The sequence below is a fragment of the Colletotrichum paranaense genome, assembly GCF_030867605.1.
Source record: "Colletotrichum paranaense strain IMI 384185 chromosome Unknown Scaffold_3.1, whole genome shotgun sequence".
In the NCBI taxonomy this organism is placed as follows: domain Eukaryota; kingdom Fungi; phylum Ascomycota; class Sordariomycetes; order Glomerellales; family Glomerellaceae; genus Colletotrichum; species Colletotrichum paranaense.
Genome location: NW_026848961.1, coordinates 2,186,592 through 2,205,106, shown reverse-complemented (window position 1 = coordinate 2,205,106; position 18,515 = coordinate 2,186,592). Strand labels below are relative to the sequence as shown.

Sequence of the window (18,515 nt, the reverse complement as noted above, 5' to 3'; positions counted from 1 at the left end):
AATTGGAGATTTCCTTCATGCGCCGAGCCAAATCCGATTGAGTTGTGATCCAAATCATCCTTAAACGCCACGCCTACAGTTCCTTTTCCTTTGGTCTCTTCGCCAATAGGTCTTCACGACCGGTGGCTGGTGCGTTGCCAACGAACTCCTTACCACCGTACGACTCGAAGCCCTTGTGGAAGATCCACTCCACGGCGTTCTCGACCGGCTCGTCGAAAAAGCTAGGCAAGAAGGGTACGACAGCGAGGCCGAGACCAATGGGGCCCCAGGTCCTTATCTTCGGGTTCTTTGCGTTCTTGAGAGCTCGGCCAGAGTACCTCACGACGCTGTGGATGGTGAAAGCCGGAAGACCCATGCTGGCAATGCTCTGGAAGATACCTCGCTGGATCATGACTGTCCTGTAATCGTCCAGCGGCGCGACCTTGCCACCCGGGACCACTTCGCTGGGGTGCGTCGCATCTGACACGGCATCCGGCAGTCCCGTGATCTTTGCTTGCCGTGCCGTAAGCTGGAGGTGCGGGTTGAGGACGCGTTGGTTAGCCCAGTACGCCTTGTAGCCTTCGTAACTGACATCGCCGAGGATGTAGAGCCACGAGATTCCGTAGGCGGTGCGGACGAGACCGGGATGCGCGACGGGCCGGAAGGATTCGCCAATATCAGAGGTGTAGGCGACGTATCGATGGGCGGACATCATGATGGTGCGGATTCGTGTCACGTAGGCGGCATAACGGACGTTGGATTCGGTGGACTCGGGCGCACTGTCGCAAGTCAACTCAGCACTCTAGTTCAGTCGCAACGGTCGGCACTCACTACCCGTCCACCAGCTCGTCGAAGAAGTTATCCTCTCTGTCTGACTTGTCGACTATTTTTTGCAGCGCCGCTGGCAGCTTCTCACGTGCCGGCAGCTTGTTGGGGTCGAACGTCTTGGCGCCATCTTCCTTTGGCGACTCTTTCGGTTGTTCCGGTGTCTTGTCCTGGCTTCTTCCCCACATGTTGTATGCTTTTGGTGTTGATGTACGGATTACTTCGTCTGAATCTGAGCTATTACCACCCAAGTTCGCTTTTCGGAGGCTGGCAGCTTTATGTGTGCATGGATGGCGGCAGTGCTGGGGGAGGGGAGCCTAAAGGGTAATGTAGTCGCCCTGCGCCAGCGCGCGCCGGAAACGCCCGCGGCATGAATCTTCTGATGTCGGTTGTGACGTCGGCTGCTGCTTGGTTAAGAAAGGTGCATCGGGAGCTTCAGCCACCGAGTGCACTTGCATAAACTTATCCGTCTGTGGCGCAGCAGCGATACGGAGGTACATGTCGGTGGCTGGAAATCCCCGCTCTCCCGATACTGGCCAGAGGCTCAAAGCCGGAAATTGAGGGCCTGACAATCCAGGCATTCGATTCTCCAGCTTCCGAACGAATTTCGAGCTCCGAGTATCGACATCCACGACGAATCTCATCCATTTCCAATTGCCTCCACCTCATCGAACCAACTCACCCCTGAAGGCTCGCAAACCCCCTAATACCGACAAAATGGTTCAGATGTACACTATCGCCGGCCGCCAGATCGGCTCCCACTACGTATGTCGCTATCCCGAGCGCGCCTCTCTGCCTCCGCTGCTCCCTGCAACTCCCGAACCCGGCCCCCGAGCATCATCCAAAGGCTAACCTCTCTTTCCGCGCAGCTGGCCATGGGCGTCCTCGCGACCCTCTTCGGCGGCGCTTCCTACGGCCTGAGCGGCAGCAAGCCCAAGGCTACTGCCACTCCCCCCATCAACGCATCCAGCTCCGACGAGGCCGACTTCATCAAGTGCGTCATTTCCCCCTGGACGGACAGGAATCCCTTCCCCATTTGCTGACGAGGAGACGTAACAGGAAGTTCTTGGACAGCGCGGACAAGGACGAGAAGGCGAAACACTAGACGGGCGATATTCCGGGCGAAGTCAATGGTCTCTTTGCGACCTAGTGTATTCATAGAGGGCTTGGTTGATGGGAATGAAGACATTTTCTGACCAGCAAAAACGCGACGACGACATGTACCGCGAGGGTGACTCGGAAGTCGATATCAGTACGCAATTTTCCACGATCTTTATCCAGCAACAATTAGTCTGGACGCAAGACGGATGATCCAATTGATAGGAGGGATTACCAGGGGACCAATCTGAACTCGTCGTCTTCAAACTCCCAAAACGTTCCCGAGGCAATGACGCCCTTTTCTGACTCTAATAATCGTACAAAGACTTCAGCTCCATCCACCGGTTCTTTGGTGCCGCGAAACCCGTTGAAAGCCGTCTTGCAGTGCCCGGGGCTAGTTGCCCAGAAGACGACTTTGCCATCGGACGACCTTCGTTCTTCGGCCAGGTGGAGTTGCAGGGTCAGCATGTTCAACGCAGCTTTTGCCATGCAATAGTTGATGGAGGCTGCTGGCGGAAGCTGTGTGTTGTGTGAGACAAGTCTGCTACCGAAAGTGCGGAAAGTGATGTGTGCTTACCTCCCCATTTGCTGTTCTTGTCATGCTGCCTCGAGCACTCGAGGTCATGATGACGCGAGGATATTCGGATTTGCGAAGAAGCGGGAGGAATGCTTGAGTGACTATGAGATTCGAAGTGACACAGTTTGCAAGCACAGAGTTGGTCGCGGATCGGACATCGTGGAGGTTAAGTGATTCCGAGACGGTGACTCTGGCGGCGTTGTTGATCAGGACTACCATCATTAGCTGCCCGGATTCGCAGTGAGAAGATAGGTAGTAACTCACCATCTAGTTTACCATACCTCTCTTCAACGATGGTTGCAGCGGCGATAATGCTCCCGTCATCCTCAATATCGAATGGGAGTACGTCTAAAGCTCCTTTGATACCAATTTCTCTCCATTTGCGAATCGCTTTTTCGCCAGACTCATGTGTGCGACATCCGACGAGGATGGTGAAGTTGCTAAGTCGACCGGCGATCGCCTGAACAATACCAAACCCGATTCCTCTGTTCGCGCCAGTGACAAGAATGATAGCCATGGTAACTGTACTGAAATACAAAATGCTTGGCACCAGAAACCTCCCAATAGACTCTACAATTGCTTTTATATCATCACGCCATGCTTTATGGCGAAGCTCGCTGCGAGTCGATCACCGGACTTAGTAAGTCGTATGGCCATAAACCCGATGTTGGCGCCGGGATGGCGGAGCATGCTACTGTGTAAGCCCGATACGGCGCCAGTAAACTCTACCCACATCGTCCGAGCCCGTTTCGGCCCCAGTCACGGCAATCCCCCGTGCCGGAGCTCATGGTAGGCCGATCCATCATTAGACGCGGGGACTGATCCGAACCTTTTGCGGTTCATATCTCAGCTGAAAGTAACGGAATTCTACTACTAAGAGAGGGAAGGCAAATTGTAGGGATTTTCAGGTGTTTGCTGCAAACGTGCTTCCCGGCTCAATTGGGGCCGTAGGGGTTAGTAATTTAGCTCAGCCAAGTAGTGTCAATGATAACTAACTCACCAGAAACAACATCCAAGAGAATATGTGTGCAAACAGAGCATCTTCATCATGACAACCATTGAAGAGAAGAATATCAAGTCTGTTGCGACTCCACTCGAGGTAAGACTATCCTTTACGGCTCGTAATGAGAGTCAACGATCTACTCAGATCTACATACTCACTGCCGAGTAGATAGGCGATCGTCTCAGTCCGACGCCAGCATCACGTCCCAGCTCAAATAAGGTGAGAACCTCATGTTCCGTTAGAATCTTTCCTGAGTTGCTAAAGAGATATTTTGCAGGCGGGCATCTCAATCATCCAATACGATCCCGCTCTTACGTCCATAATCGGCCCAAGCCCAACTCATGCCCTCCTCCTATCCTCCCTAGACGCCTCAGCCAACGCCTTTTTCCACCGCGGATGCGTATACATCCCCTCCCGAAAAGAGCTATGGACGACCTCCGCCCCACTCGCAGCGACTGACCCTACGCGGCCGCCCACGATCCTCATGTCAAAGGTCAACGTCGAGCCCAGCAAGACCAACGACATGCTCGCCGTAAAATGGGCCAAGATGCGCCCACCTCCAACCATGCCCATGCCGGCGGGCGGCTGCTTAGTCGGAGAAGACGTCGCCGTGTGGTGTTCCCAAGGAAACATGGCCTCGCAGACGGGCGGCGTGCTCATGATGCAGGCGGGTAGGCACCCGCAGCGCGTGGCGTCCGGCTACTACGGCCACGACTTCAACTCCCCGCACAGCGCGGCCGTCTCGCCGCTGGACAACGGCATCTGGTTCACGGACCCGTGCTGCGGGCACGAGCAGGACTTTAGGGCGCGTCCTCAGCTGCCGCCGCAGGTGTATCGGTGCGAGCCGAAGACGGGTGAGGTGAGGGCCATGGCGGATGGGTTTAAGCGACCGACGGGGATTGCGATTGACGAGGAGTTTGAGACGGTGTATGTTGCGGATGCTGGTGGTGTGCGTGTTGATGGGAGTCTTGACTTGACTGAGTGAGTTTTTGTTTCTTTGTTTCCTCGTCTTATTCCCCTTCAGCTCTGACTAAGGTATTTTAGACCGCGGAGTATCTACGCTTTTGATATTGTGAAGCGTAGTGGTTCCGTCTTCCTGGCGAATAGGCGGCTGTTTGCCCTGGCTAGGAGAGGTGCTCCCACGCACCTCATGTGCGAGAATGGCAATGTGTGGGCGGCCTGTAGCGACGGCATTGAGATTTGGAGTAATGGCGGTTCATTACTTGGCGCAATTCTGGTTCCAGGCAAGTTTGACCGCTCTGAATCTGAAATTTTAAACTGTATGCTCCTAAGGATGCTAACATGGCCTCTCTGGTAGGTGGTGTCATGAGCTTCTGTCGCGGGGCAGATGACACGGTATTTATCTGTGCCGAGCAGAGGTTGTGGAGGCTCCAGCTTTCTGGTGATCATTCAGTTGCTAGCCCAGAGTTGCTTTGAGCTACAGTGATATAAATATGAAGACTGACATGAGGGTATGGCTATCAAAAGTCTTCCTGATAACCACGCTTACTTTCAATGGGGTGAGGAAGTTGTCGGAAGCATGGAATTCATGTAGCATCGTAAGACAATTCTTTACTCAGCCCGTAGTGTCTTCAAATCGAAAAACGAGGCACTTGGCTGCAAGGTAGTAGGCTTGGAGATGGGGAAGACCCTGAATGTCTACGACTGCCTTTGGAAGTCGATGTGACCGCAGCGAAACCTCAACCTAAACCAAGCACAATAATATTCATCGGTTCTCTGGGAGTACTCAAAACTAGACGTATCGAACCTGCTCACGCTGCTTCTTGAGTAATACAGTCATATGAAAGCTGGTAGTTTACACACACGTGGAAGCCTGCCAGTACGACTGATCTCTTCTTCTCATCGTTGTACGTTTACCCTTGAACAGACGCACCATGTTATGAACAAAATAGGAGTTGAGCTGCCCGCAAGACGATAAGAAAGGTAACAGCTGATTTCTGCTTCTTGGGCACGCTTCAAAAAAAAAAATTGATATTCACACGGTGGCACAATCTAGTCGTTGTGAGGGACTAAATCTCAGCTCTATCCCGAGATTTTCTTCACACAAGATCGCAGTGTATTAGACGGCTTAAAGATTTCTCACTTTGACGACACAAGCCAGTTTTAGCGTTTCACGTGGCGGGCGTACTTGTGTAAAGGGCTCGCTCTAGACGGTCAGCATAGCTAGATTGGGAGATATTGAAGACTGAAATCGATTATATAAGTATGTTCTTAATAACTATGTAAAAGTTAGGGGAGGCAGTTGTCACGTTATAGAACAATATCAGTCTCTTTTTTGTCATGAAATATTTTCTTGTCGCAATCAACTGCATACCTCTCTTCATGTAGGTACTAACCAATAGAGAGTATGTGCTTCTCCTGTTTGAACCTATCGTGTCGTATCCCAGCTCCTAGCCCAATGACCCAAAGGGTATGGAGGCTCATGCTGTAAACCTCGAGAAACTTCAACAAGTGCGGGAGTCGTCGGTGGCGTAGTTGTTTGCGTCAGTGTTACGAATAATAGACGCACGAAGAGCAAACCCACAACCAATATGATGGACTTTCCGTTCCAGAACAAGCACATACGACCACACCCATCGGAAAATTCGGGATCCCGTCCGCTCTCCCATAGACAAGCCGATGAGGGCCAGATCAGTAGTTGAGTCGGTGACGATCAGCGAATACCTGGTGTTGTATGTTTTTGATTTTTTTTGTTTCCATTGCCAAATCTGATGGTGGGCGACGGTGATAAAAAGACCACTGTGGGTCGGCGAACTCGACAACCAGTTGGAATGTAAGCCTCAAGACCTGGAACTATTGTATTCGTATCAATAAGGACTATCTTCATCAATACGTACTCTAAAAACCTCCTTGTCCAGTCGTATCTAGCCGTCTACACACACCGAACTCCTGCAACATCTGCCCAACGACAACCATGCCCCCTATCGCAGGAGTAAAGCAAATCGCTGCTCCAATGATGACATAGAGATAGAACGACGTCTCAATGATGCGGAAATACTTTGCAACCAGCCAGTCTATCGCCCGCTGCATGAACGTCGCCCTGTCAAGAGCATACGCTATCGCGTCGTTCGCACGAATCTTGTAAACGCCGTGGATCTCAGAGGGAAACACAGTGAGCATCCTGATGACCGGACCCATGACGATGCCAAAGACGAGCCAACTGAGAATCCAAACTTGCTGGTAGATAGTGCTGTGCCCGGGGCTGAACCCAGTCACGCCCGCGACGAGGATGGCCGGCATTAGGAGAAGTACCGTCGTGACGGCAAAGTACGACGCATGAGCCGCTTGAGAGGGCCAAAAGGTCCGCAACGGCTCCTTGATGCTGTCGAGGTCGACGCTGGCAACCATGCCGGAGAACCTGCCCCCCAACCTCTTCGCCTTGTCGAGGTCGGGGGTATGGACGAGGTAGATACAATTATACTCTGGCGTAACAAGAAGCGCAATGAGATTGACGAGAGACATGAACGCATACGGCGCCACAGTCACGCCGAAGGCGGCATAGCCATACCGCTGGAGCTGGTCGCCCTGCGTGCGGTAGACGGTCGTCACGCCCCACGCGGCTTGGCCCAGGGCGAACAACGCCTTGGGGATGTTGTACGTGCTGCCCAGCTGGATGTTGGAGCGGTCGAGGTGGGCGGCCCCCGAGCCGGGAGGCGGCATCAGCGGCGTGCCTACGGGCACCTCGACCAAGATGAAGCCCTTGGGTAGGACGCAGGTCCCGTGGATGGTCCGGGAAGAGTGCACCCACCGACCAGCGCCGCGAAAGCGAGAGCGATACCATTGGGGGGTGGGGATATCGTACCTTTTAGCATGAACAAAGTTAGTCACAAGAAAAAGCGTATTGATTTGAAATGCTTCAATATTCTAAAGCGGATTCTGTTCAACACTTACCAGCTTCGCGCCCTCTCAAAGTTCATCCGCCTCAAGGACGTTTCTATCCACGAGACCTTGGACCTCTCCGTCTCGTCGACGACCATGCATAGCGCCCCGGCCCTGATAGCCCGACTGAGCTCGTCGCGCCTGACCGTGCCGGCGTGGGAGAGGAGCCAGCGGGCGGCGCGCAGGGAGCCGGTGCTGGGTAGAAAGAGGGCCGTCAGGACGGTGAAGCAGGTCTCGAGGATGGATTCGCCGGGACGGCTGGGGAGGGTGAGGGCGTGGACGAAGTAGTTTGTTGCGTAAAAGATGACAAAGTCGGTCCAGATGGGAGGCGTACAAATGAGTCTTGGGTCGCCATGGTTGACGGTTCCCGGCGGTACGGTGATGGTAATGTTCATCGTCGGCCCTGAGGTTTTGTAGAATACAGACGCATCTCCGTGAAAGTACAACTTGAACAAGCTGGTTAGATTGAAAGATATGTCAAAGGAAACGGAGAGGCGGCAAATGACCGAGTAGAGGTTTCGAGTCCCCGGACACCGAGGTCCCGTATACAGGGCGTCTACGTCAGTTAAGAAGAAAGCTCAGCTCTCTTCAGAGACAACTCGAAGTATCGAAATCTTTGCCAATATAGGTGAACGTTACAAGTCGACAGAGCTCATCTGTCCGTGTATCTTGTAAACCCGTCACGCCAGGCAGTGACCTGTGAGGGGGGAGGGGAGAACACATCGTCACCGAGTAAGTCTCAAGCAAATGGACATGACAAAATCCCGAATTCCCATCACACATGAACGTCAGGGGCGAATAGGAAAGATCCGACGGCTGAGTCTACCGAGATGATGTTGAAACGACTTCTCAGCTCAGACTCGTCGGATTGGCTGCTCCCATTCGCCCAAAGTTCAGCAGAGATGGAACAAGCTCCGGCGCATAGAGATGCTGCAGCCGGCAAGACCCTTGCTCCCCGGCAGGGCTTATCTTATCAGTTGCGACCCCCTTACCTTAGTCAGCAGAAATGCACTTTAATCAGACGCGTCAAGACGCGTCTTCCGCGGGGCATTCCATTTCGAGGAGACATCTCACTCTAGAGAAACCACAAAAACTTGCTTTTCCAACATCTTGGACGCAACAATGGCACCAGCAGCTGTCGAATCCACAAACATGTCTGTTCCCGAGAACCCTACGAAGCAGAATGGCGCTTCCTCTGCCAAGCGCCACGAGGAATACCAGTACCTCGATCTCGTTCGCGAGATCCTCGAGGAGGGCGAGCACCGTCCGGACAGGTAAGTAGAAGGAAAGCAGCCCAAAGTAACGAGCACCATGAGTTGACACAGTTACCAGAACTGGCACCGGCACCTACTCAATCTTCGCCCCGACTCCTCTTAAGTTCTCCCTCAACAAGAACGGCGAGCCCCTCCTGCCCCTCCTCACAACCAAGCGTGTCTTCCTCCGCGCAGTCATTGCCGAACTCCTGTGGTTCGTCGAGGGCAACACATCATCGCTCGCCCTGAGCGAAGCCGGCGTCAAGATCTGGGACGGGAACGGATCGCGCGAGTTTCTGGACAGCGTCGGCCTCTCCCACCGCGAAGTCGGCGACCTCGGCCCCGTGTACGGCTTTCAATGGCGCCACTTTGGCGCCGAGTACGTCGACTCCAAGACGGATTACACGGGCCAGGGCGTTGACCAACTGGCCGAGGTCATCCACAAGCTCAAGACGAACCCTTACGACCGCCGCATCCTCCTCAGCGCCTGGAACCCAGCGGATCTGAAGAAGATGGCGCTCCCGCCGTGCCACATGTTTGCGCAGTTTTACGTCTCGTACCCGCGAGCCCGCGGCGCCACGCCCGCAAACGAGGAGAAGCCAAAGGGCCACCTCCATTGCCAGTTGTACCAGCGGTCTTGCGACATGGGACTCGGCGTGCCCTTCAACATTGCCAGCTACGCGCTCCTGACGCACATGATTGCGCGGGCGTGCGACCTGGTACCGGGAAGCCTCACGCACGTCATGGGCGACGCGCACGTCTACGCGGACCACGTGGACGCGCTCAAGGTGCAGCTGGAGCGGGAGCCAAGAGACTTCCCGCTGCTGGAGATCAACAACAGGGAGCCGGGGTGCAGCATTGACGGGTGGAAGGTTGAGGACTTTGTGGTCAAGGGGTATGAGCCGCATAAGACGATTGCCATGAAGATGTCTGTGTGAAAGCGACGAGGTCTCTGCGTTGCGGCGGGGGGAGGGGGAGGGGAGGGGGAAGGGGGATGACAGTTGTTGTTTTTTGTTTTACTCTTTAGGGAGGGAGGAGGGGTCTGATTTTTGGCCCTTTGGTTGGCTCGGCATTGGGAGTTGGGATCGGAACTTGCATTAATGAAGTGCGACACACCCTCAGCATGTGGCATGAATATGAGGGAGAAGCTGTCAGCATTGAAGGAAAAGTAGGTAGCGTACTTTCTTGTCCAAGGTAAATAGACTTGTGGGAATATCAACCAGCATTGAATGGCAAGCTTGCTTGACGGAACAACTGGCCATTTCTGTGGTGACTGAAGTACATTGGAATTGATTCACGTCGGATCATCAACTTCGTTTACTGGCATTACGCCGAATGCATGTCGGATTCAACAGAGTGATCCAATTGCAAAACGGATATGAAACTTATCCGTAAATGACAGCTGCGAGTTGATGCAACCCACGCAGAGAAGCTTGGGCCAGGCACCCCAAACGAAATGTCCGGGCGCCTGGGACCTTTTTTGCTTCACGGAACCCAAAGATAGGTACTTTGTAAGGTATGGGTAGCAGAGGGTAATTGGTGGTACCAGGAGTAGCCAGCTCATTGGATGCATAAGCAAGTGACATGCAACCTTGGCGGATCTCCCTCGAACCGCATGTGCTGCCTGAATAAGCCGTGCTACAATCCTAATTCGTACGGCCCTCGCTTCGCTTGCAGCTAAACACTTGCGCTTTCCCACATTTTCCCTCTCCCAGCTTGCTCCCTCCTCTTCCTTAACCAAAACTCCCCCCTTCAACCACTTCGTACACGGATACAACGATTCTCCCAAACCACACCACGACACCCAGACCACCACTGGCGGCCCCCTCGGCCCCCCCTTCATCCGATTAAACACCCTCCCCCCGCGTCTTGCACATATTCACATTACCTCAATACACGGGCTTTTGTCCACCGAGCGAAACCCCCGTTCGTCGCAAATCGCGGTTTTCGGTGGTGGTGGACGCGCGCGTCGAGCATCGGGAGGATAGTCACCAAAACGGAAAAGAGAGAAGTTCCTTCATCCACCATGTCGGACCACGACCACACCCAAGACGTACACCACGACGCCGCCCACGAACTCCACCACCCCTCACAACAAAACGACGTCCTCCCCGGCGGCCCGGATCCGGACGTCACCGGCAGCCCCGTCGGCGGCACACCCAAGGAGCGTCACTCCCTCACCCTCGACCAACGACGCGCCCTCCGCCGCTGGGCCAATGCCCAGACAATCCGCCCCAGCCACAAGGCCTGCATCGACTGGTTCTACGCCCAGTATGGCCAGCACATTTCCCAGTCCACCGTCTCCCACTCCCTGAGTCCCAAATACTCCCGCCTCGATGGCGACAACCCCCAGCTGAGCGGCAGCCGCCTGCGCTTCGGCAATTGGCCCGACGTCGAGAAGCTCGTCCTGCGATGGTACCAGCAGGTCCAGGCCACCGGCCGCCACCCGACCAACGAGGAGCTCGGCGAGAAGGCCAAAGCAATCTTCACCGCCCTCCCGCGCTACAAGGACGAGACGCCACCCGAGTTCTCCCCCGGCTGGATCCACCGCTTCAAGAAACGCTACGGCCTGCTCATACGCCGCCAGCGCCGCCACGGCGACGGCGGCATCAACCCGGCCGAAGACATCGCCTACCTCGCCGACTGCGTGCCTCGCCTCATGGCCCTCTCCGCCGAAACCTCCCCCGCCGCCATCCGCGAAGCCATCCTCCGCGCCCTCGGCGTCGAAGCGAGCCTCCAAGTCTGCGCCCTCGTCCGCGACGAGGTCCTCCGCCGCCTGAGCGCCGGCGGACCCGCGACGACGAATCCCATGTCCCCGACCTCGGCCGTCCAACATACCCCCGACCCGCACAGCGCCGACACAAGCCTCGTCGGCCCGCCGCCGCCACCACCCCCGCCGGGAAGCGACACGCCCATGTACGGCGACGAGGACCCGGACATTGTCCTGCAGAACGCGCTGCGCCAGCTGCAGCAGGAGGAGGCCGAGGCCGAGGCGACGGCGGCCGCGGCGAGAGAGGAGCGCGAGCAGCGGGAGCGCGCGCAGGGGACCGCTGCGGCGGCACTTGCGACGCCCGCCGTGCAGAGGGTCGTGTCTGCGTCGAACCGGTTCATGCCGTCTACGCCGGAGCTGAACCTGACGCCCATCAAGAACGACGACCCGGTCTCGGCCAACGAGAGGCCGCTGCGGTGCCCGTTTTGTGTGAACCAGCGTATGCTTAGGACGATTAAGGAGGCTGTCGAGCATATGTCTACGCACGTTGTTGTCTAGGGAGATTCGATTGCAGAAGACTGGGAAGGGTATTGAAGGTATGGTAAGGGTCTGGCAAAAGGGAGCAAAGTGATTATCAAACGGAAAACGGAAACCTCCCCAGCGAGGGATATTCCAGTAATTGGTAATCCATATTTCGGGTTTGCCGACGTATATCAGAAGGATTATTAGAAGGCGATGGACCAGTCACCACTTTCACAAAACGAAAAAAGGCTTTTTGCTGTCGGATATGGGAATGCAGGTATCAAGGGAGGAAAAAGCACAGTCACGTTGCGCGTGTGTAGTTGTGTATATAGGTGTATGAGTGCTGGGGGCCTGAGGGAGTTGCTACTTTTTGTAACCTATTCTTACACAAGGTACCTTAATGATGAATCGTATGAACGCCATTTACTCTTCGACATAAGGTACCATGCAGCTAGTCTAAGGTAGCTAACATTACCTGCCATCTACCTGTATCTTGGGACTCGTCCTGTCCCAATCACCTAATCACAACACGCAAAAAGACGAGAAGCCCAGCCCCCTACAAGAGGGGCCTACGAAAAGATCCTTCCAGGCCCATACCGACCTCTGCCGTCATGCGAAATGAAGCAAGGATGTTTTTTTTTACAACAAGAAACGGGACTCGAGCCCGTGATCCGTAGGTGCGGCGCAACTCAGAAACAGAGATGACCTTCTCCGCTACGCTACACTACACTACGGGCCTTGGTGATGGCATGAGGTATTGCTATTCATTGTAGAGGGTATCGAGGGAGCGAATGAGAGGTTGGAATAAGCTGGAGACGGGTAGGTTCTGACAAATATTCGTCAGTGGGGCGAGGCGCGGACAGCAGGTTGTTTAGATACACGTCTGTGGCTCGTGCACATGGTTCACATCCTCCCTCACGCGTATCAAGACTAGGTAGGACTCATTGAACAGGCTCGTCTTGATTCATCTCTGGCTAAAATACGGGTATAGGGCCCGTCCCTTGCCCATCTGTCCGAACCTCATCCTCATTCGTCCTCACGTTCGTTCGCTCATCATCAGAACCCCCAGAACCGGTCTTCCTTCCCGTGCACTTCGCCCGAGTACTGAGGACCAGGCCACCGAGGGGAAATCCAGTTGAGAAAGGGTCTCGTGCTAAAATAAAAAGAATTGTGACAGCTCAAGTCAGCCGTCTAACCAATGAACGCCCGCCAATGTCCTCTCTCCGTGGTTCTCGTGGTGGAAACAAATCCGTCTTGAGTCTGTTTGAGAAACTCTTGGACAGATATAAACCCTCGAGGGCTGTATCAATACTTCTTTTTCCCCATCATCAACGTCAATAACCATCCAAAAGAAAATCGTAAGTGGGGACCCTTTCGAGGGCCAAAGAAGTTTAAGAGAAAGAAAAGGGAGCGTAGCCGCTTGCGCGAAGGAGAGTCGATCCACTGGCGCATCATGGTCGTATATCGAGTCCAGCTACTAAGAGAAAACAATATAGAAGTGGAAAAATCAGCCATCGCCTGTGTAATAAGACAGTAAATAGCAACGCGTCGCGTGCGCTGGGAATCATGAAGTGAGAATGCAATGGCGGGTGGGGGGTATGCTTTTGTCTCTCAAGTAGTCGTGAAAACCATCTAGGAAAAAGTCCGAGCTGAGTAGCACCTTGTCGAGCCTTAGACCTGCTCGACGTAGAGGAGGAGCTTCTCATTCCTTTGCAAGGCGTAGTCCAAGTCGTTGTCGCTCATGAGGTTGGGCTTGTCGCCGGTGGGTTCGTCCTTGTAGAAGAGCTGGACTTCCTCGCCTACTGGGATCTTGAGCCTGTCCACAATCTTGTCGTACAGCTGCTGGAAGGAAATGTCTGTCGCAACCCGGATCGCGATGAGATCGCCGTTGAAGTAGAGCTTGATCTTCATGGCTTGAACTTGACCCTGGCCGATGGCAGGAGAAGGCTGTGACTGCGACAGAGATGACGGCTGCCGGTTCATACCGGGCTGGCCCATCGCTCGTTGCTGAGCACCGTAACCATTGCCATTCAAGTTATTCTTGGAGGATTGTCGTGAAGCCGCATCTGCTGGTGATTCGTTCGATGAAGGCTGCGAGCCGCCCGATAGTCGGTATTCGTCGCTCGGCGCATTGGGGTCCATCTCGTAGTCGCCTTCTCTGGGGGCGAAGAATTGCTTGACGAGGGTACATCTTGCAATGTAGGCAGGCTGCGCGAGGAGGTTCTTAACGTAGGCATCTAGGTTGTGTAGCCGGCCTTCCGTGATTTGATCTGTCACATAGTTTACTGGACCAGGCATGTATGGGAGTGTACGCTTTTGCGTGCCGGTGTTTCCTGCCTCGGCCGGGAACTCAGTGAGCAAGGCAATCTGGAAGTCGTAGAAGTCCTCGTAGTATCTGGACAGTTCCCAGTGACGGCCATCCTCCAGCACTGCTTCAATGACGAACCAGTACTTGTCTTCCGCAAAACAATACCTCGGAATACGGGCTGAGATGGGAGCGTAAAGCTGCGACGCTGGTTTGGCGTAGGGACTGGGTTGAGCAGCTTGCTGAGAGTTGCGTGATTGCTGGTAGCTAGCTTGTTGTTGTTGCTGTTGCTGCTGTGTGGCATGCGTTAGCCTCAAGGTTTCCATGATAGAACGAGGAGAAACGTACATAGTTGGCACCGTTCTGTGAACTGGTGCGCCCGCCTTGTTGAAGACTCATGCGTTCCATTCCCTGCTCGATGGAGCCCTGTTGCGGTGCACCGTTGTCGAACTTGCCCAGTGTGATGCTACTATTCTTGTAGTCGGCCGCCATCTTCTTCCATTCTTCGACCTTGGGGATGCCGGCCTTCTTGATTGCCCCGGAGGCGTCTCCGACAGCGGTGTCCGTCGCCATATCGCGTATTTCGACAAACGATACGGGTATCAAGCCGGGTCCTCCCAATCTGCCGATAGGCTTGGCGACAAACCATTCGGGGTTTGATTGAGCAATGACGATGATGGCCTCACCAGCCTTAGCCTCCAGCTCGTCGGCGCGCTCTGCAACAAAGTCGTACATGACGATACCATAGACCATCGCGCCGGACCTGCTGCCGGACCTAGACATACGCTGCGTCGGCTGAGTTGCGGGTGGTGATTGCATTGCGCCGGGAGGCGGCGCAGCCTCGGCATAGCCGGAATCGTGATCGGGGTTCTTGGAAATTGTCGGAGACATGGTTGGTGGCCGGGGCATAGCACCGTCGGACTGGCCACTATCTCTTTCGGTTCGGCCTAATGCTTGGAAAAAGGCTACAGGTACGAGGCCGCGGGCGTCGGGCAGTGCTGGGTTGCAGGCTTCGTACCAGTCGGGGTCGTTCTCTCTGCCGATGACGTGGAAGAAGTCGCCGCGCGAAAAGCTCAGCTCTTGGTTGGACTGGGCTTCATAATCGTATAGGGCTCGGATAACCTGGTAGGTGGATTCCAGCGGTCAGCATACGGAGTAAATGCGATTGCGTAGTTGTCAGCTTTCCCCCCACCATACGCATACGCGCGTGGTGGAGGCCCAGGCGCATGGGGCAGCATGGGGATTGAGGCATCTATCAGCACACACCTTCTTTGGGGGGACAATAGCAACAGCAGACTTGGGGGCAATGTTGACTTTGGCATTATCCTTTTCGCCCTTGATGGACCGACGGAGGGCCTGCATAAGGTGAGGGACTGTCAGTAAGTGATCGGAAAACCGATTTCTGGACATTGATTCGCGATTCATCGTGGGTATGAGCATGGGCGCATGCGGGGTTGCTCATATACGGCGGAAAGTGGGAGAAAGGGAGCGCAAAATGTCGCAAAAGGGCTGAGGGCAGAGATACAGAGAGGTAGAAACAGAGCGCATGCAAGATTGTGCACCGGTTTCTTTTTGGGGAGGATGTGAAGTTGTGAGAAGGAATCGCAAGAACACAAGAGTGGTGTTTGGTGTTTAGTGGTGGTGGTGGTGGTGGTGGTGACATGCGCGCGCACACGACTGGGTTTCTGGAAAGAGGGAGAGAAACTATTGATAGGGGTGGGAAGAGGGGGAAGAAGATGAATGGAAATGCGATGCAAGAAGCAGAGAGAGAGAAAGAGAGAGGATTGCACAACAGCAGGTACCAGGAGGCAGGAGTGTGGAGGATAACGAACCTTCATCTTGTGTGACGCTCCCTCACTTTGGGGAGGAGAGGACAGCTGCAGATTCTGGCAAGAATTAAGTGCGATGCTGTTGCGAAAAGGAAGTTGAAGTGGGAGTGGTGACGGGGGGCCCTGTTGCACCACACGGGAAAGTATGAAGTGGTGGTTAGGTACTGAGTGACTGACTGACTACTGACTGATGTTAGGCAGGTGCAGGCAGGTCAGGTCAGGTCAGGTCGAGAGAGGGAAGATAGGGATAATTGGGTGGGAAATGCTCCTTCCGCCAGGCAAGGCAAGGCAAAGTAAGGAAGGCAAGGCGTGATTGGGCGCAAACCAGGGGGTCTTCGTAGGGGGTGGGCGTGGATTGCGTGGATCAGTGTGCAACTATAAGCGACACTGCGACAAGACGAGACCCAAATGTCGATGTCTGTTGAAGGTGCAAAGTAAGTGGTGCAAGTATGAGCGTTGCAATTCCAGTTGCTGTTGCTGTTGTGGTTCGTGTGTGTATACCAGGCGGGATTCTCTCCAAGAGATGAAGGACGAGAGGTGTTGCTAGGTTGGGTTTGAGTTGAGAGTGTTGTTCCTTCCACTGATGGCTTGTTTTCTTTTTTTTTCCCTTTTTTTTCTTCCCTTCGACGGAGGGAAGGAGAGAGGGGGGGGGATTGATTGATTGGGACTGGTAGGTTACCGGGACCAGGCTGATGCCAGTGCGAACGGGAAGGAAGGAGGGGCGATGATGACTGGGTCGCACTTTCCCTTCGGATTGCGTTCCTTACTTGAGTCGTGGGGGAGGTGCGGTTGGTGGTGGAAGGCACGGAGTGGTGGTGGTGGTGGTGCTTGCCGTGGACCGTTGGGCTTTGTCTGGAAAGGAAAGCGACGGGCTGAGAAATGGTGCGGCAGGCGGAAAGATCGACGGGTAAAAGTCGTTGGTTCCTTCTTGAGAATGTTCTTTATCCTCCCAAGGTCTTCTTGTTCGACGTCGTCGGCCTCGGTGTTTGGCGTAGGTTTCCTTTCCTTGCCTTTCCTTTCTCTTTTCTTACACAGCTCCTTTCTGCTCTGTCCGTGCGACTTTTCGATCTTTCTCTCGTCTGCCCGTTTGTGTGTGTCTCTCCAATACGCTTTTACCACGCGATCAGTTTCGACAATGTCCTTCCGAGTTTTCCGCTTCGTTTTTTTGATTTTCTTACTTCACACGGAGCAAAAAGAAGAAAAGAAAAATCGTTTCCACTGGATATCGGGCTGGCGCAGTACTTCGTGGGATTGTCTCTCCTCTGCTTTCTTATTCGGACTCGGAAGACGGCTGTATCCTTCTCTCTTTCTCGGCCTCCGAAACAGGGTGACCCGCGACTCAACTCGGGCTACACGGTACTCGGCGGGGTCGCAGGGGTCGGATGTGAGGTTGGCAGATGCACAACTTCTCGTCGTTCCTCGATCAATGACTGTCGTCCAAGACTCCAAACTTGAGCTTTTCGAATGCGCGACCAAGTGCAAAGATTGCGCTGAAGTGCGGCGTGCGGCGGACTTGCTGCGAGTGACCTGGAGGGTTGAGAGGAGGTGAGGGAAGCGACTCGAGAGAAAGCGGCGCGGACGGACGAGGGTAGAAAAGGCTCGTTCGCCCAACCAAGCATCTGCCCAAGGTGCCTGGGTACCCCGTACTCACTACCACCTACTTTACTCACTTTACATTACGGAGCGCTGCGGCACACACACACACACACATACACACTATGACCACACTCCAACGCCCGGGATGGACTCCCATGGCCCAAATCCCACCAGACCAGACGAATCGAGGGGGAGACGGTTGGAGAGGGCTTGACTGGTGGGACTCGCCGACGAGGGTCGCCGACACCCCGGTCTGTACCCGTCTGTCCAGTCTGCCCACTGGGCGTGGGTGGGTAAATTGCGCTAGGGTTACGGGTGGGTGTCCTGCCCTCCAACGAGGGTGTCAACTTGCAGATGGCTATGGATGGTGGCATGCGTCTCGCCACGGGAGTATGTGGGCAAAGGCCCTCGTGCGCCGTGTCTGTCACCTTGTGTGCCGCGCCGCCTGCCTTTCGCATGCTCTGCTGCCAGGCTGTGCGAGACAATGCTACTGAGTGATGCTTTAGGTAGTGTAGAAGGGGAACTTCCATCAACCGTGCTTCAAGTTCATGGATGCCATCCATAGGAGAATGTTTCTTCTTCAACCTTCGTCTACATTTGCTACAGCCTTTGGCGCACCAAGTCTCCGACAACCGTCACTTGGCAGTACACTTACACCATCACAGCTAGAACAGCAGCCACCGTCAGAGATCGCTCCGTCTGGTAACGCAGCAACAGCAAGTTCGGGAGGCACCCGGTGACAGTTGACTGACAGACCAGTCCGAAGACATGGAAGCCGTCGCCCACGAGCACGGAGACTAAAACCGTCTTACGTACGGACCGGGCATTGCGCGAAACCACAGCGGGCGTGGTGGCCCAGCAGCAGCAACCCTCAGATGGAAAGCTTAAATCACCCCCCAAGAGTCTTCCATGGAGATA

The 18,515-nt window shown here is 54.6% G+C and overlaps 10 protein-coding genes across 10 annotated transcripts; 5 read left to right on the top strand and 5 right to left on the bottom strand.

Moving 5' to 3' along the window:
* Positions 1–73: 73 nt before the first annotated feature.
* CPAR01_04300 (uncharacterized protein) lies at positions 74–992 on the bottom strand (the record flags this gene model as incomplete). Its single annotated transcript, XM_060488581.1, has 2 exons — positions 74–758; positions 811–992. 2 exons carry the CDS (start codon positions 990–992, stop codon positions 74–76), a joined length of 867 nt encoding a protein of 288 aa, XP_060352787.1.
* A 529-nt stretch (positions 993–1,521) lies between these two features.
* CPAR01_04299 (uncharacterized protein) lies at positions 1,522–1,909 on the top strand (the record flags this gene model as incomplete). The annotated part of the gene is made up of 3 exons (XM_060488580.1): positions 1,522–1,569; positions 1,674–1,798; positions 1,864–1,909. The coding sequence occupies 3 exons, from the start codon at positions 1,522–1,524 to the stop codon at positions 1,907–1,909; spliced, it is 219 nt and encodes a 72-aa protein (XP_060352786.1).
* Positions 1,910–2,133: 224 nt separating this feature from the next.
* On the bottom strand, positions 2,134–2,996 carry CPAR01_04298 (uncharacterized protein; the record flags this gene model as incomplete). The annotated part of the gene is made up of 3 exons (XM_060488579.1): positions 2,134–2,421; positions 2,480–2,691; positions 2,744–2,996. The coding sequence occupies 3 exons, from the start codon at positions 2,994–2,996 to the stop codon at positions 2,134–2,136; spliced, it is 753 nt and encodes a 250-aa protein (XP_060352785.1).
* Positions 2,997–3,527: 531 nt separating this feature from the next.
* Positions 3,528–4,800, top strand: CPAR01_04297 (uncharacterized protein; the record flags this gene model as incomplete). Its single annotated transcript, XM_060488578.1, has 4 exons — positions 3,528–3,578; positions 3,651–3,701; positions 3,760–4,463; positions 4,527–4,800. 4 exons carry the CDS (start codon positions 3,528–3,530, stop codon positions 4,798–4,800), a joined length of 1,080 nt encoding a protein of 359 aa, XP_060352784.1.
* A 1,541-nt stretch (positions 4,801–6,341) lies between these two features.
* CPAR01_04296 (uncharacterized protein) lies at positions 6,342–7,777 on the bottom strand (the record flags this gene model as incomplete). The annotated part of the gene is made up of 2 exons (XM_060488577.1): positions 6,342–7,305; positions 7,395–7,777. 2 exons carry the CDS (start codon positions 7,775–7,777, stop codon positions 6,342–6,344), a joined length of 1,347 nt encoding a protein of 448 aa, XP_060352783.1.
* Positions 7,778–8,504: 727 nt separating this feature from the next.
* Positions 8,505–9,573, top strand: CPAR01_04295 (thymidylate synthase; the record flags this gene model as incomplete). The annotated part of the gene is made up of 2 exons (XM_060488576.1): positions 8,505–8,656; positions 8,715–9,573. The coding sequence occupies 2 exons, from the start codon at positions 8,505–8,507 to the stop codon at positions 9,571–9,573; spliced, it is 1,011 nt and encodes a 336-aa protein (XP_060352782.1).
* Positions 9,574–10,661: 1,088 nt separating this feature from the next.
* CPAR01_04294 (centromere binding protein B) lies at positions 10,662–11,903 on the top strand (the record flags this gene model as incomplete). The annotated part of the gene is made up of 1 exon (XM_060488575.1): positions 10,662–11,903. The coding sequence occupies one exon, from the start codon at positions 10,662–10,664 to the stop codon at positions 11,901–11,903; it is 1,242 nt and encodes a 413-aa protein (XP_060352781.1).
* A 1,635-nt stretch (positions 11,904–13,538) lies between these two features.
* Positions 13,539–15,597, bottom strand: CPAR01_04293 (SH3 domain-containing protein; the record flags this gene model as incomplete). The annotated part of the gene is made up of 3 exons (XM_060488574.1): positions 13,539–14,465; positions 14,521–15,294; positions 15,439–15,597. The coding sequence occupies 3 exons, from the start codon at positions 15,595–15,597 to the stop codon at positions 13,539–13,541; spliced, it is 1,860 nt and encodes a 619-aa protein (XP_060352780.1).
* Positions 15,598–16,676: 1,079 nt separating this feature from the next.
* On the bottom strand, positions 16,677–18,055 carry CPAR01_04292 (uncharacterized protein; the record flags this gene model as incomplete). Its single annotated transcript, XM_060488573.1, has 2 exons — positions 16,677–17,080; positions 17,719–18,055. The coding sequence occupies 2 exons, from the start codon at positions 18,053–18,055 to the stop codon at positions 16,677–16,679; spliced, it is 741 nt and encodes a 246-aa protein (XP_060352779.1).
* On the top strand, positions 17,720–18,337 carry CPAR01_04291 (uncharacterized protein; the record flags this gene model as incomplete). Its single annotated transcript, XM_060488572.1, has 3 exons — positions 17,720–17,852; positions 17,905–17,987; positions 18,113–18,337. 3 exons carry the CDS (start codon positions 17,720–17,722, stop codon positions 18,335–18,337), a joined length of 441 nt encoding a protein of 146 aa, XP_060352778.1.
* Positions 18,338–18,515: the final 178 nt, after the last annotated feature.